The following is a 20502-nucleotide window of genomic DNA, read 5'->3' on the forward strand; positions in this document are numbered from 1 at the left end:
ACACTGTTTCTGCTTGTAAGTGTGTCTTGACTCACATGCAATATTACCAGCAATGTTGCCACAGCGCGCCATCAAGTCCATAAAAAAAAAAGTACAGGTTTTTTTCAAAGGCAGTATAGCACCGTTTTTAATTTATTATTACCGCTGTACTTTATTAGTTCTGGTGTAGAGTACAACTCTAAGTATTGTTGTCACTACTCAGCTCGACATGACTTCCGATACTCGTAGTTTTAACAAGTCAACTCAAGGTTGCACAATACTGTAGTCTACTAGCCAACATCTACTTTGTGTGGCTCCAAGAAGTGCTCTTCTTCTGGTTCCCATATAAATGATAATGTGTTCCATCTAATAGATGCCATACAACTAAGAATGGGTACGTGTCACATTTGAACCAATGTCGTACTCAACAGTACCCATTTATAGTACTTTTCTGTGTTAATAATGTGTTCATAAATGTCATTTTTTAAATAATATTTACCATTTCATGATTGATAGTTGTGCTGTTCGGTTGTTATATTTTATTTATTTACTTATTATCAATTGTAGATTTTTTTCCAAGCCGTAAGATGGCAGTAGTGCACAGGTGTCGAACTCAAGGCCCGCCACATTATTTTATGCGGCCCGCGAAAGCCTGGAAATAATATGCCTTAATAAAAGGCTTCATCTTTTCTTACTAAATATATTTGTTCTTTCCCTTTTGACATTAAAAATCATGTACTGCATGCAATCGCATATCTTTTAAAATTCAATATTATAATTATCATGTATTCCAAAAATATTTTTTGTTTAAATAAAGATAAATACTGTCCTTAAATATCTGCTTGACGTATAATTTGAAAACAAATGATCAAATTGTAGACTGTAAAATTGACAATAGATTTTACGGTTAAATTGCGCCAACTGAATTTTTTTTTACTTTGGTACTGCTTTTTTCCATATAAAGTAGGACACTAAAACATTAAAAAAACTAACAAAAAAACATTAAAACAGCAAGATTTTACGGTAAAAAAAAACCTGTCAGTTCTGTTGCTTGAATTTTACCACTAAAAAATGTGGTATTGTTTCTCCATTCCATTCCATTTTTTTTTACATGCTGTAAAAAAAAACATAGCTTTTACTGTAAAATTCTGGTGACTGAGCTGCCAATTTTTAGAGTAAAATGTTTTTGTTTTTTTTGCAGCTTATGTAAAAAAAAATATATTGTAAATGTATTATATATATATACCGTATACATGTATATTAATATATTACTCATTGTTAAGTGCGGCCCTCTGAGGGTAACCATAACTGCGATGTGGCCCTCAGTGAAAACCAGTTTGACACCCCTGCAGTAGTGTATAGACTACGGTGTGTTGCCTAGTCAGGAAGTAGTCTTTGCCATTATGTTGACTGTGCCAGTCTGGTCTTATGTTTAGTCCTATGTGGTTTTTACAGGTTCCGTCTAATTTAATGTTTTTTAACGCCACTTCAAACTAATTGTCCTACTGCAAATCGTTTTTACATATAGTCAAAAGCTTACTGTGTAGACACAAGTGTAAGCATTTGACAACAGTAATTTTGATTAGTAAAAACATTTACATGTTTATTACAAAGAATTACATGTTTAAAGTACAGTGTTTTATTTTTCTATATTCAAACACAGTGTTACTGTTCGAACTGTGTGTAATGTTACAGTGGCCAAAAATATTAAATGTGCTTGTTAAATAAAATCTCGGTCTTGTTTTTAATGAATACTTGGGCCTACTACGCTACTGTGTTTTAAATTAGGTCATTATGGTGGTACTTGAAGAGACAAGTGTTTTCTGAGGTGGTACTTGGTGACACTAGTTTGAGAACCATTGCTCTAATTACTTAGAATTGGCTCACAAAAGTGTTTATTTCTGATCATGTATTTATTTTTCTGTAGTAGTAGCAGCAGCTGCCAGATGTGGTGGCATCGTGGCGACAGCAGAAGTTTCTTTGTTGGTCACATTAAAGAAATGTGGCACCGCTTATTGCTGCCTGCCTTTAATTGCCGACTAGTGATTAGCTAATTGTATGGTTGATTTCACCGGATTAAATATTTAAAAAATGCTTCTGGATATCGAATTTAATGATTTTTTAATGCCATTTAAGGCCTTCATTTTAGCTAAATCCATTTTATGTATTGGATGTATTACACACCAGCTGCTTGATGGTAACGTGCATCTTAGTTTTAATTTTCTTGACCACATTGGGTGGTGATGAAATCAGCCATGTAAAAATGCTAACGCTAATCAGTAGCATATCCAATGTAAATTAGCACCAAACTCGCGCATTTTGAAAAGTGGAGCCTTACTTTACGTTCAAGTGTTTTTTAGCGGGCATGGACAATTGTAAGATAAACTAGGGGCAGTCTGGCTGAGTTTCCTCGGAGTGCATGTTTCCCCGCCCAGTGTTTGAGCCTGACGTCACTTGCAACAAAGGTATCGATATAAGGCACTGTTTAATTGTATGTGAATGAATTCGGTCGGCACCCCTTTAAGTATCAAATTCGGGACCCGTCCCTACATACAAGGTGACATTAAGGCGTTAGCAACATTAGCATAGCTACGTGAGCTAGCGTGCTAACATTAAGGTCACATTTCAACAGCAACATCATGCTTGGTTAGCCTAAAGAACATCATGCTCAAACGTTAGATGGCTACCATGTCTGTAGCAGACGGACAGATATAGCTGGTGGAGCTCTGGGCTTTGTTTTAAGATGTGTGGTGAAGCCTACTTTTTTTTTTTGTTTTGGGGGGGGCAGCTGTATACTCGAGATGAGCTCACTTCACTCGGGGTATTATATCCATGATAAAAGAGGCTAAAAGATCTGTTTGAGCGCCTCTTCTCTTAAAAGGTGCCATATGTAATAATGTGGCCAGAAATGGTACTGCAATCACAGTCAATCTTCTGTAGTTCCAACCCCCCCCCTCCCTGACTGAGGTTGCCAGACACAGCCGAATCCAGCTGGATGGACTGGGCTAGTCCAAGGAACTTCAAACTTCCACTGCCTCTTACCATGGGTTGAGGTGCTGGGACCATAATAGCTGAATAGACAAACGTTTTGTCAATAACAAATCTCTAAGCAACGCATTTTACACAGAAATTAGGCTATTTTCAGGAAGAAGTACGTCATGCCTGCGCACAATATCACAACAAATGGCAATCATATGGTTATTGTCAGTACTATCTGAAAACTAAGACTAAAACCAACTACAACCAACGCTAGCAATGGTTATACTGGTGAAAATAAGTCGAGCATACTTAGCAGCCTAATGTACGCCCAAAAATAAAGAGGGGACATTTTACCAAGGTATGCCTATAGGCTATAGTAGCCCAATAAGGATTTTTTTGATCATGTGATTTGGCTGTCTCCATACATTTCACATTGCCATGATGACAGCCGTGCTAATGTTGGACCCCATTTCCTCAGCGTATTGAGAAGGAAATAGGCACTGCCACCACCCATATCCACATAGTTCTATTTGTCCAAAATATATTTTGCCCTGTCAGTTGGATGACACATGGACATACAACGGGCATATATTTCCATCATTAGCCTGTATGTGGATGTGTCATTGACCGGGCTAGCATGCTAAGCATTACACTAGGAGCTAAGCACCATCACACTAAGCATTGGTTGCAGGAACATACCAGCTTTGTTAGACAAGATCATAGACTGTGTTGGACAATATAGTTTACATACCAGTGACGTGCGGTGAGGTTCATGGCTGGTGAGGCACTGACTTCATCACAGTCAGATTTACAAACATATGAACTCTAAAAAGTATCTTATTCACCATTTGATTGGCAGCAGTTAACGGGTTATGTTTAAAAGCTCATACCAGCATTCTTCCCTGCTTGGCACTCAGTATCAAGGGTTGGAATTGGGGGTTAAATCACCAACAATTATTCCCGGGCGCGGCGCCGCTGCTGCCCACTGCTCCCCTCACCTCCCAGGGGGTGATCAAGGGGATGGGTCAAATGCAGAGGACAAATTTCACCACACCTAGTGTGTGTGACAATCATTGGTACTTTAACTTGACTTTAACTTTACACATACAAACTGTAGCACACAAAAAAAGCACATTTAATAAAAAAAATGTTATTATGGTCTTACCTTTACTTATAAATGAAGTCCATGCGCCACTGTTGTGCCGGATAATGCACCCCCGGCGTAGAATGCACCCCCTGATGGGAGTGTTATATCAACTAAAGCCCACACTTAAAGTTTCCACGTGCAAGATTGAATCTATTTAAAAAAGTTATTTAATAAGAAGCCAAAAAGTGCAAAAAGAATAATGTTCGTGTTGGAGGAGTTGTGAATGAATGAAATATGAAATCCGTGCTGCAGTCTGCAGGTGTACCTAATGTTGTGGCCCAGCAGCGACTGCTGGGCCACATATTTCAGTCATTCACAACTCCTCCAACACCTCTGTTTGCTGAATGTATAGATCAAATACAAATCTGACAACTAGGAATGAGTTTGGACAACTACACGCACACGTCAAGAAATGCAGTGTACCTCGCATCGAGGATGCCCTTGTACTCTGCCAGCTGTCGCATGAAACTTGCATTCGGTTGTGTGATGCTCCTCTTTTCCTTGACAAAGTTGTATGCCTTCTCTAGCGACCAGCCGAACTCTTTCATTGCATAAGCAATGACTGTGGAGGCGGGTCGGCTGATTCCCATTCGTGCTGCAGTCTGCAGGAATACCTAATGTTGTGGCCCAGCAGTCATTCACAACTCCTCCAACACGAACATTATTGTTATTGCACTTTTTGGCTTCTTATTAAATAACTTTTTTAAATAGATTCAATCTTGCACGTGGAAACTTTAAGTGTGGGCTTTAGTTGATATAAAACTCCCGTCAGGGGGTGCATTCTACAGCGGGGATGTATTATCCGGGACAACACTACCACCATGAGGCGGGATTACTGCGTGCCTCACACAGTGCGTCTTCGCAGCAGTTTTATGATTGCTCAGCACAAAAAATACGTTACACACATACAGTTGTTGACAAAATACACTGTACATTATATACCTCAGCTAACTAAACTATGGAAATGTATAATATAATTCATATAGCAATACGGTCTCACTGCACAGCAGGCCAGCAGTTAGCCGAGTCATTGCGCAATCCATGGTGAGGCTCAACTCAGTGACGTGCCTCAACTGGCTGCTGATCACCGCAAGTCTCTTCTCAGTATTTGAACGGCAAATGTGAAAATTCAGCGATTTTGAATAAAAATAATCTAAAACTGGTGAAGTTAAATGGAAAATAACTTTATAGTATAATCACTGGATACATATAACAATTTAATGATTTTTTTTTTCTTTTTACATTTTTCTTCTTTCCATGATGGCACGTGAGACCCCGCCTCACCTGCCTCCCCTGACTGCATGTCACTGTTACATACCAAATGTCCATTTCCATTTATTACAAGTCATAAAAAAAGGTAAATGCCTGACTTACCTATCAAGGAGGAAATTAGCAAGTTTGGCGTCAGCTGAAAAGATCTTCTCCGCCTTCACTGGTCTCCATCTTTCAAAGGCATCCCCGATACAAATCCTGGTTTTGTTCCTGGCTTTGTCATGAATAAATTGAGAATGGTAACTTTTAGATGGACTAAGGTCTGACATGTTTAGCAACTTTACCAGTGGCAGTAGCCAGACCAAGATGGCGGTGTGTAACTGGCAACCTGGATGTGACTCAGACTTTCTATCTGGTCAAACGGTGGAGGGCGGGGCACTGAAATGAAAACAATAACAAGATTTCGGGGCTGTAAATCTAATGTTGAAACGAGCATATGAACCACTGTTATTAGTTATAGAGGTATTGGAAAATAACATGATTTAATCATGCCTTTTGACATATCAGGGCCATTTAATGATGACTTGACATTAATTTATTACGTATGGCTCCTTTAAGAATGAGGGACATGATAGATGTTTCTCATGAGCAGTGCTCACAACAGATTCAGGCGACGGTTATCTCATTAAAAAGGTAATTTTGCCTAACGCTAAGCCTGAGTCTTTTTCAGGGACCCCAAGGAGACCCGGGCCCAGCAGGGATCCAGGGACCAAGAGGATCCAGAGGATTGATAGTAAGAGGCTCCTCCCACAATAAACAGCACATTATTAGTCACTCCATCAAGTGTGTCCTCTAAAACTTAAAACATGTTTTTTTTTGCCGTCCAGGGTACAGAGGGAGCTTCGGGCCCCGTCGGCATCATCGGCCCCAGCGGCCATCTTGTATGTACCTGGTCTCACTTCCTGTCTGCACACTTTTGTGCAATGACCCACTTGCTTTCTCCCTGGCAGGGACTGCAAGGTGACAAAGGAAGTCCGGGGGAAACGGTGCGTGACAAAGTTTCGACAAATCCCTTTCTATCTGAACAGTGAGTGGCGGGTGGAATGCTGAGTGGGGAAGCTGCACTCCTACACTAGTGACAATACCCACTGGGACACTCCCATGGTCTTCTTGTCACGGCCACTCAGATGGATTTATTAATAGGCTTTGCAAGGTTAAGAGAGTTGGGTAACATTGCGCAAACGTGTGTTTATACTAACTAATAAGGGTGTTCTGGTCTGATACTGATATTGGATATCAGTCTGATATTAGAAAAAAATAAGTTAACATCCAGTTAGCATCTAAATGTCCTCCAATGAGCACACAATGTTGATCCTTTCCTCTATTTTAGTCATTTACAAAATGTAAACATGCTTGGCTAGCAGCTACACAACAGCTAAGCACACCATAGCACAAAAGCTAGACATACGTAATAATAGTTTAACACTATTATCACTATTATTATTAAATTAGCACATTTGTCAAAATGAACAAATATCAAATACTGTATTTTCCGGAATAAAGAGTGCACCAGTATATAAGCTCCACCCACTTTTGAAGAAAACATATTTACATATATTAGCTGGCGATATATTTGTTGTGAAATGAGTTATTTACACAGAAATATTCTGTAAATGTTTATTTACATTCCTTAGTTGTTTCCACACGGTGTCTGTAACACGGCAGTAAAACGGAAGACCAAAACAAAACAGAATTCATCCTCATGGACCCACTAGCTGCGCAAGCTAGCTCTCCAATCAGCTAAACAGACTCAATAACACCATGGGGAAGTCTTGGTGAATTTACTGAGGAATTTGTGAAACTGAAACAACACAAACAGAATGCCATCGTAAGTTAATAATACTAACACAGACAATCGTAAACGTGTTAGCTTATTAGCTATTGCTAAAGATGCTAACGTCACTGCATTACGATAACACGTACGAATATGAATGAAAACAATCCCACAGACATCACACATGGGACGGTTTAGTAAGTAAGAATTGTTTTAGATATATTGCAAAACATACAAATGTTGCTTGGAGCGATGAATGGGGAATCTATTCGAGTAGAAACGCTATGGGCGCCAGGAAGAATGAACCACAACTCTACTTCCGGTTAAAAGGACTAAATGGAAGCAGTGAGGAACTTGTCCAAAGGATGGCGCCTTCGCACAAACAACAACACACCTTATAAGTGTGTTTGCTTTGTTTAGTTTTTTTTAAAACTATTTGACTTATGGCCGTCAGCGAAGAAAAATCCATAAGTTAGCCGCAGGGTTCAAAATGTAGGAAAAAAAAGTAGTGGCTTGTAGTCCGGGATTGACGGTAATTAAAAGGTGCATAATATTTGTTTTCATTTTCATTTATGGATGACTAGAAAACGGAACGACACTTCTACTTCCGGTTGAAAGCTCTACAAAAGGCACTGCAGCACCTGCAGTGAGCAAACTCTTCTAAAAGACGAACAACATAAAACAAAACAATAACACACATTTTCAGTGTATCTCCTTGTTTTTTTAACTATTTGCTTTATGGATGCAGCGAAGAAAAATACATAAATTAGCCGCACTGTTTTATGAGCCACAGGGTTCAAAACGTAGGAAAAAAGTAGCGGTAATTATAGTTGCAGATTACTTACACGTACAAAGTCTCCGAGGCCAAAGTGTATCAAAAAGTATCAAGTAACAAACGTGTCCGCATCATTCGGTATACTGCGTCATGATCTTAACTTAATTATGACCGCAGTGTCGCCAAAAAAAAAAAAACATTACCACACCGCTTCAATTCAAAGACCACACAAATCCATTCCAGAGAGTTAATAACAAATAGTCATAGTTAGTTTGTCATTCTTCACTGTTTGACTCATTTCAAACCTTTTGTAACATTCCACACTACAATGTAACAAAAGTACGTGCTATGATTCATGCTGATATCGCTTGAGAACGGTATCGGCAAATACTCCACGATATCAGTATTGTAAGGCAAGTGACATATGCATAACGTAGCTACAAGTGCTGACCTCCTGTTCTTACACCCTGAACAGGGCTTGCCTGGACCGGGGGTAAGTTCTCACATGATTTAATATCAGGTCCATGACAACCTCTAATGTGATCCTTGGATCCTGCAGGGCTCTCCTGGTCCTCGTGGACCACCAGGACCACCAGTAAGTGAGCAGGTCTTACATAACTTGACACCATACACTTCTAAGATATGACACTTCTTTTCCTTCCAGGGTCTCCCCAGTTCTACTCTGTCTCTTGTATGTACACCTATTTGTCATGGTGATTGTGCCATGGTCCTGACTCTGTGGCTCTGGACTTCTTTCTAGACCAGCGAGGCCCTGGGTGCTACCCTTCACGTCATCCTCGATTCTCACGCCGCGTTGAGGCCAGAGGTGAGTTCTGCCTGACAACATCCGCCCACATTTGTTTACCGCTTTATTGTGTGCCTCAACACACGGGTGTCTAACGTGCAGCTCGGGAGCCATTTGTGGCCCGCAGCTATTTTTTTTTTACTGCCCGAAGAACTTTCTAAAATACAAAAAAAAAACATAAAAAAGTGGAATAAAAGAGCAAACAGGTGAAATGTTAGGAGAAAAAGTTGCAATGTTGACTCTAATAACACTGTTTTTTTTCCTTTAAAACAGTCATTGCTCCAAAAAATAATAATAAAACAAACTTATAGTTGTTATGAATTATTGTTCTAGGGCCGCCAAAAAACACAGTACTCAGTTGTAATACACTTTCCCACCCCTTTCTTACATTAATTTATTCATACATTATATATATTTTTTTTGCACGGCCCGAAGAACATTCTAAAATACAAAAAAACATAAAAAAGTGGAATTGATTGATTGATTGAAACTTGTATTAGTAGATTGCACAGTTCAGTACATATTCCGTACAATTGACCACTAAATGGTAACACCCGAATACGTTTTTCAACTTGTTTAAGTCTGGGTCCACGTAAATGTGAAGTGAATTACATTTATATAGCGCTTTTTCTCAAGTGACTCAAAGCGCTTTACATAGTGAAACCCAATATCTAAGTTACATTTAAACCAGTGTGGGTGGCACTGGGAGCAGGTGGGTAAAGTGTCTTGCCCAAGGACACAACGGCAGTGATTAGGATGGCGGAAGCGAGGATCGAACCTGCAACCCTCAAATTGCTGGCACGGCCGCTCTACCAACCGAGCTATACTGCCCCAAATCAATTCATGGTACAAATATACACTATCATCGTAATACAGTCATCACACAAGTTAATCATCAGAGTATATACCTTGAATTTTTACATTATTTACAATCCGGGGGGTGGGATGAGGAGGGCTTGGTTGATAACAGCATACTTCAGTCATCAACAATTGCATCATCACAGAAATGGGCATTGAAACAGTGTATGTCTGACTTGGTAGGATATGTACAGCGAGCAGTGAACATAGTGAGTTCAGAAAGCATAAGAACAAGTATATGCATTAGAAATACATTTGATTATTTACATTTGGTTATTTACAATCCGGGGAGGTGGGATGTGGGGGAGGGAAGGTGTTAGTCACGGGTTGAAGTTGCCTGGAGGTGTTGTTTTAGTGTGGTTTTGAAGAAAGAATAGAGATGCACTTACTTTTACACCTGTTGGGAATGCATTCCATATTGATGTGGCGTAGAAGGAGAATGAGTTAAGACCTTTGTTAGATCGGAATCTGGGTTTAACGTGGTTAGTGGAGCTCCCCCGGGTGTTGTGGTTATGGCGGTCATTTACGTTAAGGAAGTAGTTTGACATGTACTTCGGTATCAGGGAGGTGTAGCGGATTTTATAGACTAGGCTCAGTGCAAGTTGTTTTACTCTGTCCTCCACCCTGAGCCAGCCCACTTTGTAGAAGTGGGTAGGAGTGAGGTGTGATCTGGGGTGGAGGTCTAAAAGTAACCTAACTAGCTTGTTCTGGGATGTTTGGAGTCTAGATTTGAGGGTTTTGGAGGTGCTAGGGTACCAGGATGGGCAAGCGTAATCGAAAAAGGGTTGAACGAGAGCTCCCGCTAGAATCTTCAAGGTGCTTTTGTTGACCAGAGAGGAGATTCTGTAGAGACATCTCGTTTGTTGGTTGACCTTTCTGATTACTTGGTTGCCATTTTATCACAGGAAAGATTAGCCTCCAGAATGGAACCTAGGTAGTTGACCTCATCTTTCCTGGTGATAACAATGTCACCCACTTTTATAGTGAAGTCACTGACTTTCTTGAGATTGATTTGGGACCCAAATAGGACGGATTCCGTTTTACCTAAGTGTATGGATAGTTTATTGTCAGCGAGCCAGGTGCAAATACTAAGGAGTTCAGCACTGAGGATTTTTTCCACCTGTGACATGACCTTGCCGGATACCAGCAGGGCCGAGTCATCCGCAAACAGGAACAATTCACAGTCGCATGCTGATGACATGTCGTTTACGTATATTAGGAACAGTAAAGGCCCTAATATAAGTGAAATGAAGTGAAGTGAATTATATTCATATCGCGCTTTTCTCTAGTGACTCAAAGCGCTTTTATATAGTGAAACCCAATATCTAAGATACATTTGAACCAGTGTGGGTGGCACTGGGAGCAGGTGGGTAAAGTGTCTTGCCCAAGGACACAACGGCAGTGACTAGGATGGCGGAAGCGGGGATCGAACCTGGAACCCTCAAGTTGCTGGCACGGCAACTCTACCAACCGAGCTATACCGTCTTGGGGGACTCCACAGCTTACTGAGAGGGGGGGGGGGGGCACGGTGCCGTTCACCTCTACCACCTGTTTCCTCCCGTCCAAGTAAGATTGCATCCAGCTCGATGAGGTTTTAGCAAATCCAATTGCTCTGAGCTTATCCAACAGTATAGCGTGGTTAACGGTGTCAAAGGCCTTCTAGTGGAGTGGTTATTTCTGAAGCCGGATTGGAATTTGTACATGAGTTTAAGGTATCTATCGACCTGTTCATAAACTATTGTTTGCATTACTTTTGAAATGGAACTGAGAATAGAAACAGGTCGGTAGTTGCCAGGTTCTAATTTGCTACCTTTTTTAAAAAGGGGGGTTACTCTTGCTATCTTGAAATCTTTGGGTACGTGGCCTTGTTTAATTGAGAGGTTAATTATGTGCGTGATGATAGGAGCAATGATGGAGGCAGAGTCCCTGAGGAATCTGGAGGGAATATTGTCAAGGCCGGTGGCCTTGTTTAGGTGGAGCGCGCTCAATTTATTAAGCACCTCGTCAGCTGTGACCATTTCTAACTTGAAATTGTTGTTGGTTACTCCTAGCTTTCTGTAGAAGGCTTTAATGTGTTCCACACCCAAGCGACCAGAGTGGTGGGACAGCTTGTCAACCAGAGTTGTGGCTATGCTGGTGAAAAAGGTGTTGAGTCTGCTTGCTACCTTCATTTTGTCTGTAATGAGGGAGTCACCCTCCTTGATGCTGATGTTGGTGAGTCTGGTTTTAAGTTTCTGGCTGCATCCAGGAAGCTGGTTGTTAAGAATTTTCCAGAGCTCACGTGGCTTATTTGAGTTTTCCTCTATTTTGTCGTTAATGTAATTTTTTTTCAAGGATTTAGTCAGGTTGTTTGCCTTATTTCTTAATTTATTGCATTGCTTTTTGAGTGTTGTAAGGAGTGATTTGAGGTTATTATTATTGGGTTGTTTATCTACTTCGGTTTTACACTTTTGGTATTCAAAGTATTTTCTGTCTCTGTCTTTTATGGCAACTAATAGGTCTGGATTCATCCATGGTTCAGAGCGGGCTTTGATCCTGACTGTTCTCACAGGAGCCATGTCATTTAGTATCGCTAGAAACGCCCACAAAACGGCGCATCCTGAAGAGACTGTCAGAAAGCGACTTGAAGATGATGTGTAAAACATCATCTATGCAACATTTTGACCAAAGAACCACCATTACATGTTATGTAGACCACAAGAAAGTCTTTTACATTTAGAAAATAATCATAATAATATTACGCCTTTAATGCGCCTTATAATCTGGTGCGCCTTTTGTATGAAAATACACCTGACTAGACCCGCTCATCGGCAGTGCGCTTTATAATCTGGTGCGCCCTATGGTCCGGAAAATACGGTACATTCAATGAATGATTAATTTTTGATACTTTTATGAGTGATCATTTGAGTGTGATTTTCTTTTCAAGTGTCTTTGTTCCAACAATAAAAATTAATGAAGTTATGAATTAATGACCTATTTAATACTCTAATTTCTTCACATCAAATATTCCACTCAAAACATTTTAAGAGAAAATATTGCATAGTTTGTGTTTTTGCCATCAAAAACAGAGTTTTATTTGGCAAAAAGACATAAAACAAAAAACAACAACTTTAAATCAACAGATAGATCTAGAATTGATCGAGAGATTAAAACAAACTTATTTTGACACATTTTTTTGAGCGAGATCCTTCCAAGTACCGGGACCAAACTCGGTGGGAACCCTAAAGGTTACAAAAATGAATGGATGGTTTGAAAATGAAAGCGAGCAAAATTATTTGATTTTTTTGAGTGCGGCCATCAGTGGAAAAAGTTACGACACCCCTGCTGTACCGCTTTGTTTGCCGACCTGTGTGAAGTTTGCAAGTTTGACACCAAATTGCAATTACAGTTGCAAGCCCAAGACGTCAGATGGCAGTAGTGTATAGTTTGTAGTGTTTTGTTGCGCCCTAAAAAGTGTTAATACTGTATTGTACTTATTACACACCAGCTGTTTGATTGTAACGAGCATTTTAGTTGTAGTTTTTGCTAACAGATTTGGAGGTGTTGAAGTCGCCATGTAAAATTGCTCATGCTAATTAGTAGCATGTCAATAGCAAAGCCAATATATATTAGCATCAAGCTAGCTAATTTTTGGTAAATTGGAGCCTTACTTGATTTGCGTTGAAACATTTTTCTTTGTTGGCATTGAAAATTGCAACATTACCTGGAGGTAGTTTGGCTGAGTCCGCTCTCAGTGCTGCTGGAGTGATCGCTAAGTGTCGAAGTGCGAAGAGCCGGCTGAGTGACATATCTTATTTTATTACTTTTTTAATATCACATTTGCAAGTATGACACTAAGTTGCAATTACAATTGCACGTCCAAGACGTTAGATGGCAGTAGTGTATAGTTTATAGTGTTTTGTTGTGCCCTAAAAAGTGTTAATACTGTATTTTACTTATTGCGCACCATCTGTTTGATTGTAACATGCATCTTATATGTAGTTTTTGCTAACAAATTTGGAGGCGTTGAAGTCGGCGTGTAAAAGTGCTAATGCTAATCAGTAGCATGCCAATAGCAAAGCCAATGTATATTAGCATCAAGTTAGCTAATTTTTTGAAAAGTTGAGCCTCACTATACTTGCATTGGAGCGTGTTTTTTTTTTGTCAATTTCTTTGTTGGCTTTGAAAATGGCAACATTGCTCGGAGGTAGTTTGGCTGAGCCCACTCTCAGTGCTGCTGGAGTGATCGCCAAGTGTCGAAGTGTGAAGAGATTGACGTATCTTGTTTTATTTTTTATTATCTCATTTGCATGTTTGGCACTAAGTTGCAATTACAGTTGCAAGTTTGAGACGTTAGATGGCAGTAGTGTATAGTTAATGGGGTTGCGTTGGTTTGTGTTGCGCCCTAAAAAATGTTAATACTGTAAGTATTGTAGTTATTACGCAACCGCTGTTTGATTGTAACGTGTATCTTAGTTGTAGTTTTCATTAACAAATTTGGGAGGTTTGAAATCGCCATGTAAAACAACTCATGCTAATCAGTAGCATATCAACAGCAAAGCCAATGTACATATTAGTATCAAGCTAGCTCATTTTTGGAAAAGTGGAGCCTTACTTGACTTGCGTTGGAGCGTTTTTCTTTGTTTTGCATTGAAAATTGCAACATTACTGAGAGGTTGTTTGGCTTAGTCCGCTCTGGAGTGATCGCCAAATGCTGAGTTGGCAACTGGGTGTGACGTCATGATGATAAGGCACCATAAGTCAGTCTCCTTCCCTAAGTGTCATAGCTAGAGCACTGTAATTCTACTTTAGGCCTGAGGAGGCAGCAGTGAGTCGGTGGCAGTTTATCAATGTCTGATCTCGTTCAAACCTGTGAGCTGACATAACATCAACTCTTGTGATTAAAGCTCACTTACCAGAAGGTGGACCTTCCCATGCTGGACCAAAGCACTGAGATCTTCCGGACTTTGCAGCATCTCAGCTCTCTGGTCCACAGTCTGAAGAACCCACTGGGGACTCACAACAACCCAGCCCGGATCTGCAGAGATCTCTACAACTGCGAGCGGCGGATGTTGGACGGTAAGAACAAGGCACACTCTCAAAGTCCTCCAAACCAGCGTCACCGTTTCTTCCAGGCACCTACTGGGTGGACCCCAACCTGGGCTGTGCCGCCGACGCCATGGAGGTGACGTGCAACTTCACGGCCGGAGGACGGACCTGCCTGAGACCTGTCAGCGTGTCCAAGGTTACATAGCAACTTTCACCTGTGACAAAAGGAGCGTGCAGTAAAAACCGTGACTTTGCAGTTGGAGATTGGAGTGGGCCGCATCCAGATGAACTTCATCCACCTGCTGAGCACGGAGGCGGTGCAGCACGTCACCGTCCACTGCCTGAACACGACCGTGTGGGCTGCAGGACCCTCCATGCAGTTCTACAGCCAGGCTCTGAGATTCAAGACCTGGTCAGGGGAGACCATCCAAGCAGGAGATCTTCTGGAACCACTGGTGCTCAGAGATGACTGCTGGGTACTTTTTCTTCTTGACTGCAAGGGTCACACATCACTTTATTCATGATACCATAGCCAGTTGCCATGGTGACTGATATCACTTTTAATCATCATTCATTTATATTTCAGGACTCAATCATTATTAGCATAATAAAGAAAAAAAAACATGTTTTGCCTAATAATCTTTTTTTGGGGATCAACAAACATTTTGTATCTAATGTAAAATATATACAGTAAACATTGCATATTTATACAGCCGTAACTAAATAATTGTAAAATAATTTGGAGATAAATGTACAGTATAGGTCACAGGTGCCAAACTCAAGGCCCGCCGGGGGCCAGTTCTGGCCCGCCATTGTATATGGCCCGCGAAAGCCTGGCAAAATGTGTTAATAAAATACTTTTTTTTTTTTTTTTTTTTTTTACTAAATGCAAATAATTATTTCGATTTTGACAGGAAAAAAATTGTATCTTCAAACGTTATCTAATCATGCCAAATATTACATTATTATTTAGTGTATTCCAAAAATATGTTAGTAAAGATAACAGTTTGTAAATGAAAAAAAATCTAATAATCGAGAGCATAGGCAATGGTGTAATAATATGAGGTGACTACTGGTACACATTTATATTAATGCTGTCAAATTATATTAATTTTTTTAAATCAGATCAATTTGAATTTTGATTAATCACCCGCATGCATCATTTTAATTCATTTTCAAAAAGAGGCCCTCTAAGGGCAGCCATTACTGTGATGTGGCCCTCAATGAAAACCAGTTTGACACCCCTGCCCTAACCTAATGAATGATTGTGACCGTCAGGTGTCAACAAAAACAAATGACCACTCCACTTCAACCTAAAGACAACATAAGGCCATTCCAGACGGTTAATAATAGAATTGTTGCTGTTTTCATTGTTCTCTGTTTGATTCATTTCACTTGATCAAACCTTTTCTAATATTCCACATGACAAAATAAAAGTATATATTATGATTCGTGCTGATGTCCTATCAGCTCAATATTGGTATCAGACAATATCAAATATCGGTATCGTATCGGATGTGAAAAAGTTGTATCGGGACGCCTCCATTTTATTCCCTTTTTGTGTTGTTTTTCAGCTAAAAAATGCAATACTGTTCATTTCTTAATACTGATTTCAATATTAAACATGTCTTGATTTTGGAATTGAATGCTGAAGTAAAAAAAAAATAAAAAATCCCAACAAAAAATGTATATATTTAAGTATTTTTTTTACTTTACTACAATATATAAATATATACTACACACATACCTGACTCCTTTAAAAAATATTCTGGAAAAACCAATCATTTTGTGACTTATTCATTTATTAAATGTGTATACTTACTATATGATATAGTATACTATAGTACAGTATAGTATAGCTAATGACCTATAGTATAAGTCAGGGGTCTCCAAACTTTTTGACTCGCATTGGGTTAAAAAAATTTGGCTGGGGGCCGGGCTCTAATATATATATATATATATATATATATATATATATATATATATATATATATATATATTCATTCCATTCCGAGTGTGATGATGTCACATTATCGATGGGAAAATGCATTTTTAGACATTATGATATGCATGAGTGGCTAGGAGACACCGAGAGTAACAAGCGGTAGAAAATGGATTAGGAGGGACAAGTTTTAAAAAATAATAACACAAAGATTTTATTCGGGCTTTCCCTTGAAAAATTCCAAAAATTCCCGGATTTCCCAGAATTCCAGGTTTTCTGGGACATTTTTCACATTCAAAATGAATTGGCCATTTTTCAAACTTCCACCATTTCCACATTTTTCAACCTATTCACACCATTCCACATTCAACACATTCCACTCGTCCTGGAAATTCAAACAAATCATTTTTTCCAAGTTAAAAAAATATCCAGGTATTCATGTTTTTTCAAACCCCTTTTTCACTCTTTTTTTTTCTGTCGACTACTCTTTCCACATTTTTCAACCTACTTCAACCGTTTTGCCGTCAAAACATTCCTCTTAATCAGGACAACAAAACCAAGTTGTTTTTTGAACTGGAAAAATTCCCAGTTTCCCCAGAATTCCTTAATACCACTTCTCAATTAAAAATGTTACTACTTCAACATTTCTCAGCCGATTTGAAAAATTCCAACACCAACCATTTCAACTCATTTAAAACATTCAATTTGTTTAGCATTTTCAGAAAAATTCCCACTTTTCCCAAAATTTCATGAAATTCCGATTAAAATGAATGGGACATTTTTTAGAGTTCTACAACTCCCACATTCGTCATCCGATTCAAACCGTTCCAACTTCAAAATATTCGGTGCTCCCTTTCAACATATATTTAAAAAAATTCCAGGATTTCCTAGAATTCCCAGTTTTTAGGGTCATTTTCCTCATTCAAAATGAATTATCCATTTTTCAAACTTCCACAATTTCCACATTTTTCAACAGATTCAAACCATTCCACCTTCAACACATTCAATTCATCCTGGAAATTCAACGTTCAACACATTTCTAAGAATTCCTGTTTTTTTCCCTCACCTTATTTCCAATCTTTTTTTAGTGCGATGACTCCTTTCACATTTTTCAACCCATTTCAACTGTTCCACTGTCAAAACTTTCCTCTTAGTCAGGACAAAAAACCAAGTTGGTTTAAGAACTTGAAAAATTCTCGGTAATACCATTTTTCAGTTAAAAAACTGTTACTACTTCAACATTTTTTGACCGATTTAAACAATTCCAACACCAACCAATTCAGCTCATTCAGGACATTCATGCTTGTAATCATTTTCCAAAAAATCCCGCTTTTCCCAAAATTTCCAGGAAGTTCCCGTTGAAATGAATGGGACATTTTTCAAAGTTGCACACTTCCCACATTTTCCAACCTATTCAAACCATTCCAACATCAACACATTCCACTCATCATGGACATTGAAACGACCATTTTTCCACATTCAACACATTTCCAGGAATTCTCGTTTTTTCATAACCTATTTCCACCCTTCTTAAGTTCAACTACTTCTTTCACATTTTTCAACCCATTTCAACCATTCCACCGTCAAAACACTCCTCATATTCGAAAACTGTTACTACTTCAACATTTCTTGACCGTATTAAACAATTTCAACACCAACCAATTCAGCTCATTCAGGACATTCATGCTCCTAATCATTTTCCAAAAAATCCCGCTTTTCCCAAAATTTCCAGGAAGTTCCCGTTGAAATGGATGGGACATTTTACCAAGTGGCACAATTCCCACATTTTCCAACCTACCGTATTTTTCGGACTATAAGTCGCAGTTTTTTTCATAGTTTGGCCGGGGGTGCGACTTATACTCAGGAGCGACTTATATGTGAAATTATTAACACATTACCGTAAAATATAAAATAATATTGTTTAGCTCATTCACGTAAGAGACTAGACGTATAACATTTCATGGGATTTAACGATTAGGAGTGACAGATTGTTTGGTAAACATATAGCATGTTCTATATGTTATAGTTATTTGAATGACTCTTACCATAATATGTTATGTTAACATACCAGGCACCTTCTCAGTTGGTTATTTCTGCCTCATATAACGTACACTTATTCAGCCTGTTGTTCACTATTCTTTATTTATTTTAAATTGCCTTTCAAATGTCTATTCGTGGTGTTGGGTTTTATCAAATAAATTTCCCCAAAAAATGCGACTTATACTCCAGTGCGACTTATATATGTTTTTTTCCTTATTTATTATGCATTTTCGGCCGGTGCGACTTATACTCCGGAGCGACTTATAGTCCGAAAAATCCGATATTCAAACCATTCCAACATCGACACATTCCACTCATCCTGGACATTCAAACTACCATTTTTCCACATTCAACACGTTTCCAGGAATTCTCGTTTTTTTTCACAACCTATTTCCACCCTTCTTAAGTTCAACTACTTCTTTCACATTTTTCAACCCATTTCAACCATTCCACCGTCAAAACACTCCTAATATTCAAAAACTGTTATTATTTCAACATTTCTTGACCGTATTAAACAATTTCAACACCAACCAATTCAGCTCATTCAGGACATTCATGCTCCTAATTATTTTCCAAAAAATCCCGCTTTTCCCAAAATTTCCAGGAAGTTTCCGTTGAAATGAATGGGACATTTTTCCAAGTTGCACAATTCCCACATTTTTCAACCTATTGAACACATTCCACTCATCCTGGACATTCAAACTAACCCTTACCCAAGTTCCAAACCAAATTCCGGTTTTCCTGGAAATTCAAACTCTTCAACATTCAAACCATTCCAACATTGAAACTATTCTTACATTCATACTACATTCTGTCAGCATTTCACTTCAACTTCAGCATTGGACCATTCACACGCACTTCCTTCAGGAATTGCCTCAACTAGTTCAAATATATTCTATTTAATTTGTAAAAAAAAAAAAAAAAAAAAAAAAAAAGAATGTATTGTTAAACAATTCAGTTTTAAGATAAATGCTTGTTTATGTTCTGCATCTATTTTGTGATAAACTGTGCCTTTGATTTGACAGATCCAGGATGGCCGCTGGCGCCAGACCCAGTTCGTGTTTCAGACTCAGGATCCAAATCTGCTCCCCATAGTGGACGTGTCCACCCTGCCCACCGCGGACCCCGGATCACGATATCACCTGGAGGTGGGACAGGTGTGCTTCTGGTAGAGCGCAGGCTCACAGGGCCGCGGACTAGAGCGAACCCTCCGGCGACTGGCCCCAAGGATTACGCTTGGGACTGCAGAAACAGGAGCGTCGATCATTAGGGACTCCTGGCACTGACGTGGGAATCAAAGGAGCAGCGACTTGTTTCACACTCAAGCTCGGAGGAAAATGAAACAAACATTTCCTGTTTTTTTCCTCCGTGTTTGCACAAAGACGATGGAGGAAATAATGTCTAATTTATATTTATATAAAGTGCAATAGGTGTTACCAAGTGCATGGTCATTCAGGTCCCGTGTGCAGCTGCACAAGTCCTCACACTCCCAGACACTACCTCGTACTGGACGCCACACACACCCACACACACCGGCCACTTCATTAGGTACCCCCCGGACACTTTTTCCAAGGGTATAAAAACATCCATTTTTGATGGCCTTACGTGCACGAAAAGTCACCGATTTTTGCAGTCGGGACATTTTAGGGGTCCTGAACCCGGACGTTAAAAATGGGCTCACTTTGAAAATGTGCCGTCACGAACCCATTTCAAAAGTCGGCCAATTTTAGGCCAAAAACCGGGGTGGTGCTTTCACCAACTCCTGGAGTTGGTGACCGAATGAGTTGCGTTTAAAAGGGCAGACACTAGACGGAGTGGCGATGATAAAATAACTAAATATTTTTTGCCTTCGCCTTCGCCAAACTTTGATCTGACGGTTCCCCGCAAAACTTTACATATGTAT

At 39.4% G+C, this 20502-nt stretch overlaps 1 protein-coding gene across 3 annotated transcripts in view; it reads left to right on the top strand.

Annotated features, from left to right (window-relative positions):
• The window catches only part of LOC133620351 (uncharacterized), a 244253-nt gene that overhangs the window by 222939 nt on the left and 812 nt on the right, over positions 1–20502 (top strand). For 2 of the 3 annotated variants that reach the window (XM_061981793.1, XM_061981792.1), the window contains 11 exons: positions 6048–6110; positions 6205–6258; positions 6328–6363; positions 8402–8419; positions 8486–8521; positions 8591–8617; positions 8687–8752; positions 14476–14647; positions 14704–14813; positions 14875–15093; positions 19625–20502. The exon at positions 19625–20502 is cut by the window's right edge and continues 812 nt beyond it. In XM_061981793.1, the coding sequence (XP_061837777.1) occupies positions 6048–6110; positions 6205–6258; positions 6328–6363; positions 8402–8419; positions 8486–8521; positions 8591–8617; positions 8687–8752; positions 14476–14647; positions 14704–14813; positions 14875–15093; positions 19625–19771 (948 nt within the window). In that variant the 3' untranslated portion in view covers positions 19772–20502. Of the gene's footprint in view, positions 1–6047; positions 6111–6204; positions 6259–6327; positions 6405–8401; positions 8420–8485; positions 8522–8590; positions 8618–8686; positions 8753–14475; positions 14648–14703; positions 14814–14874; positions 15094–19624 lie in introns of those variants that run through there. The other variant, XM_061981794.1, reaches the window with a different exon arrangement.

Source organism: Nerophis lumbriciformis, linkage group LG24 (assembly GCF_033978685.3).
Source record: "Nerophis lumbriciformis linkage group LG24, RoL_Nlum_v2.1, whole genome shotgun sequence".
NCBI classification, from domain to species: Eukaryota; Metazoa; Chordata; class Actinopteri; order Syngnathiformes; family Syngnathidae; genus Nerophis; species Nerophis lumbriciformis.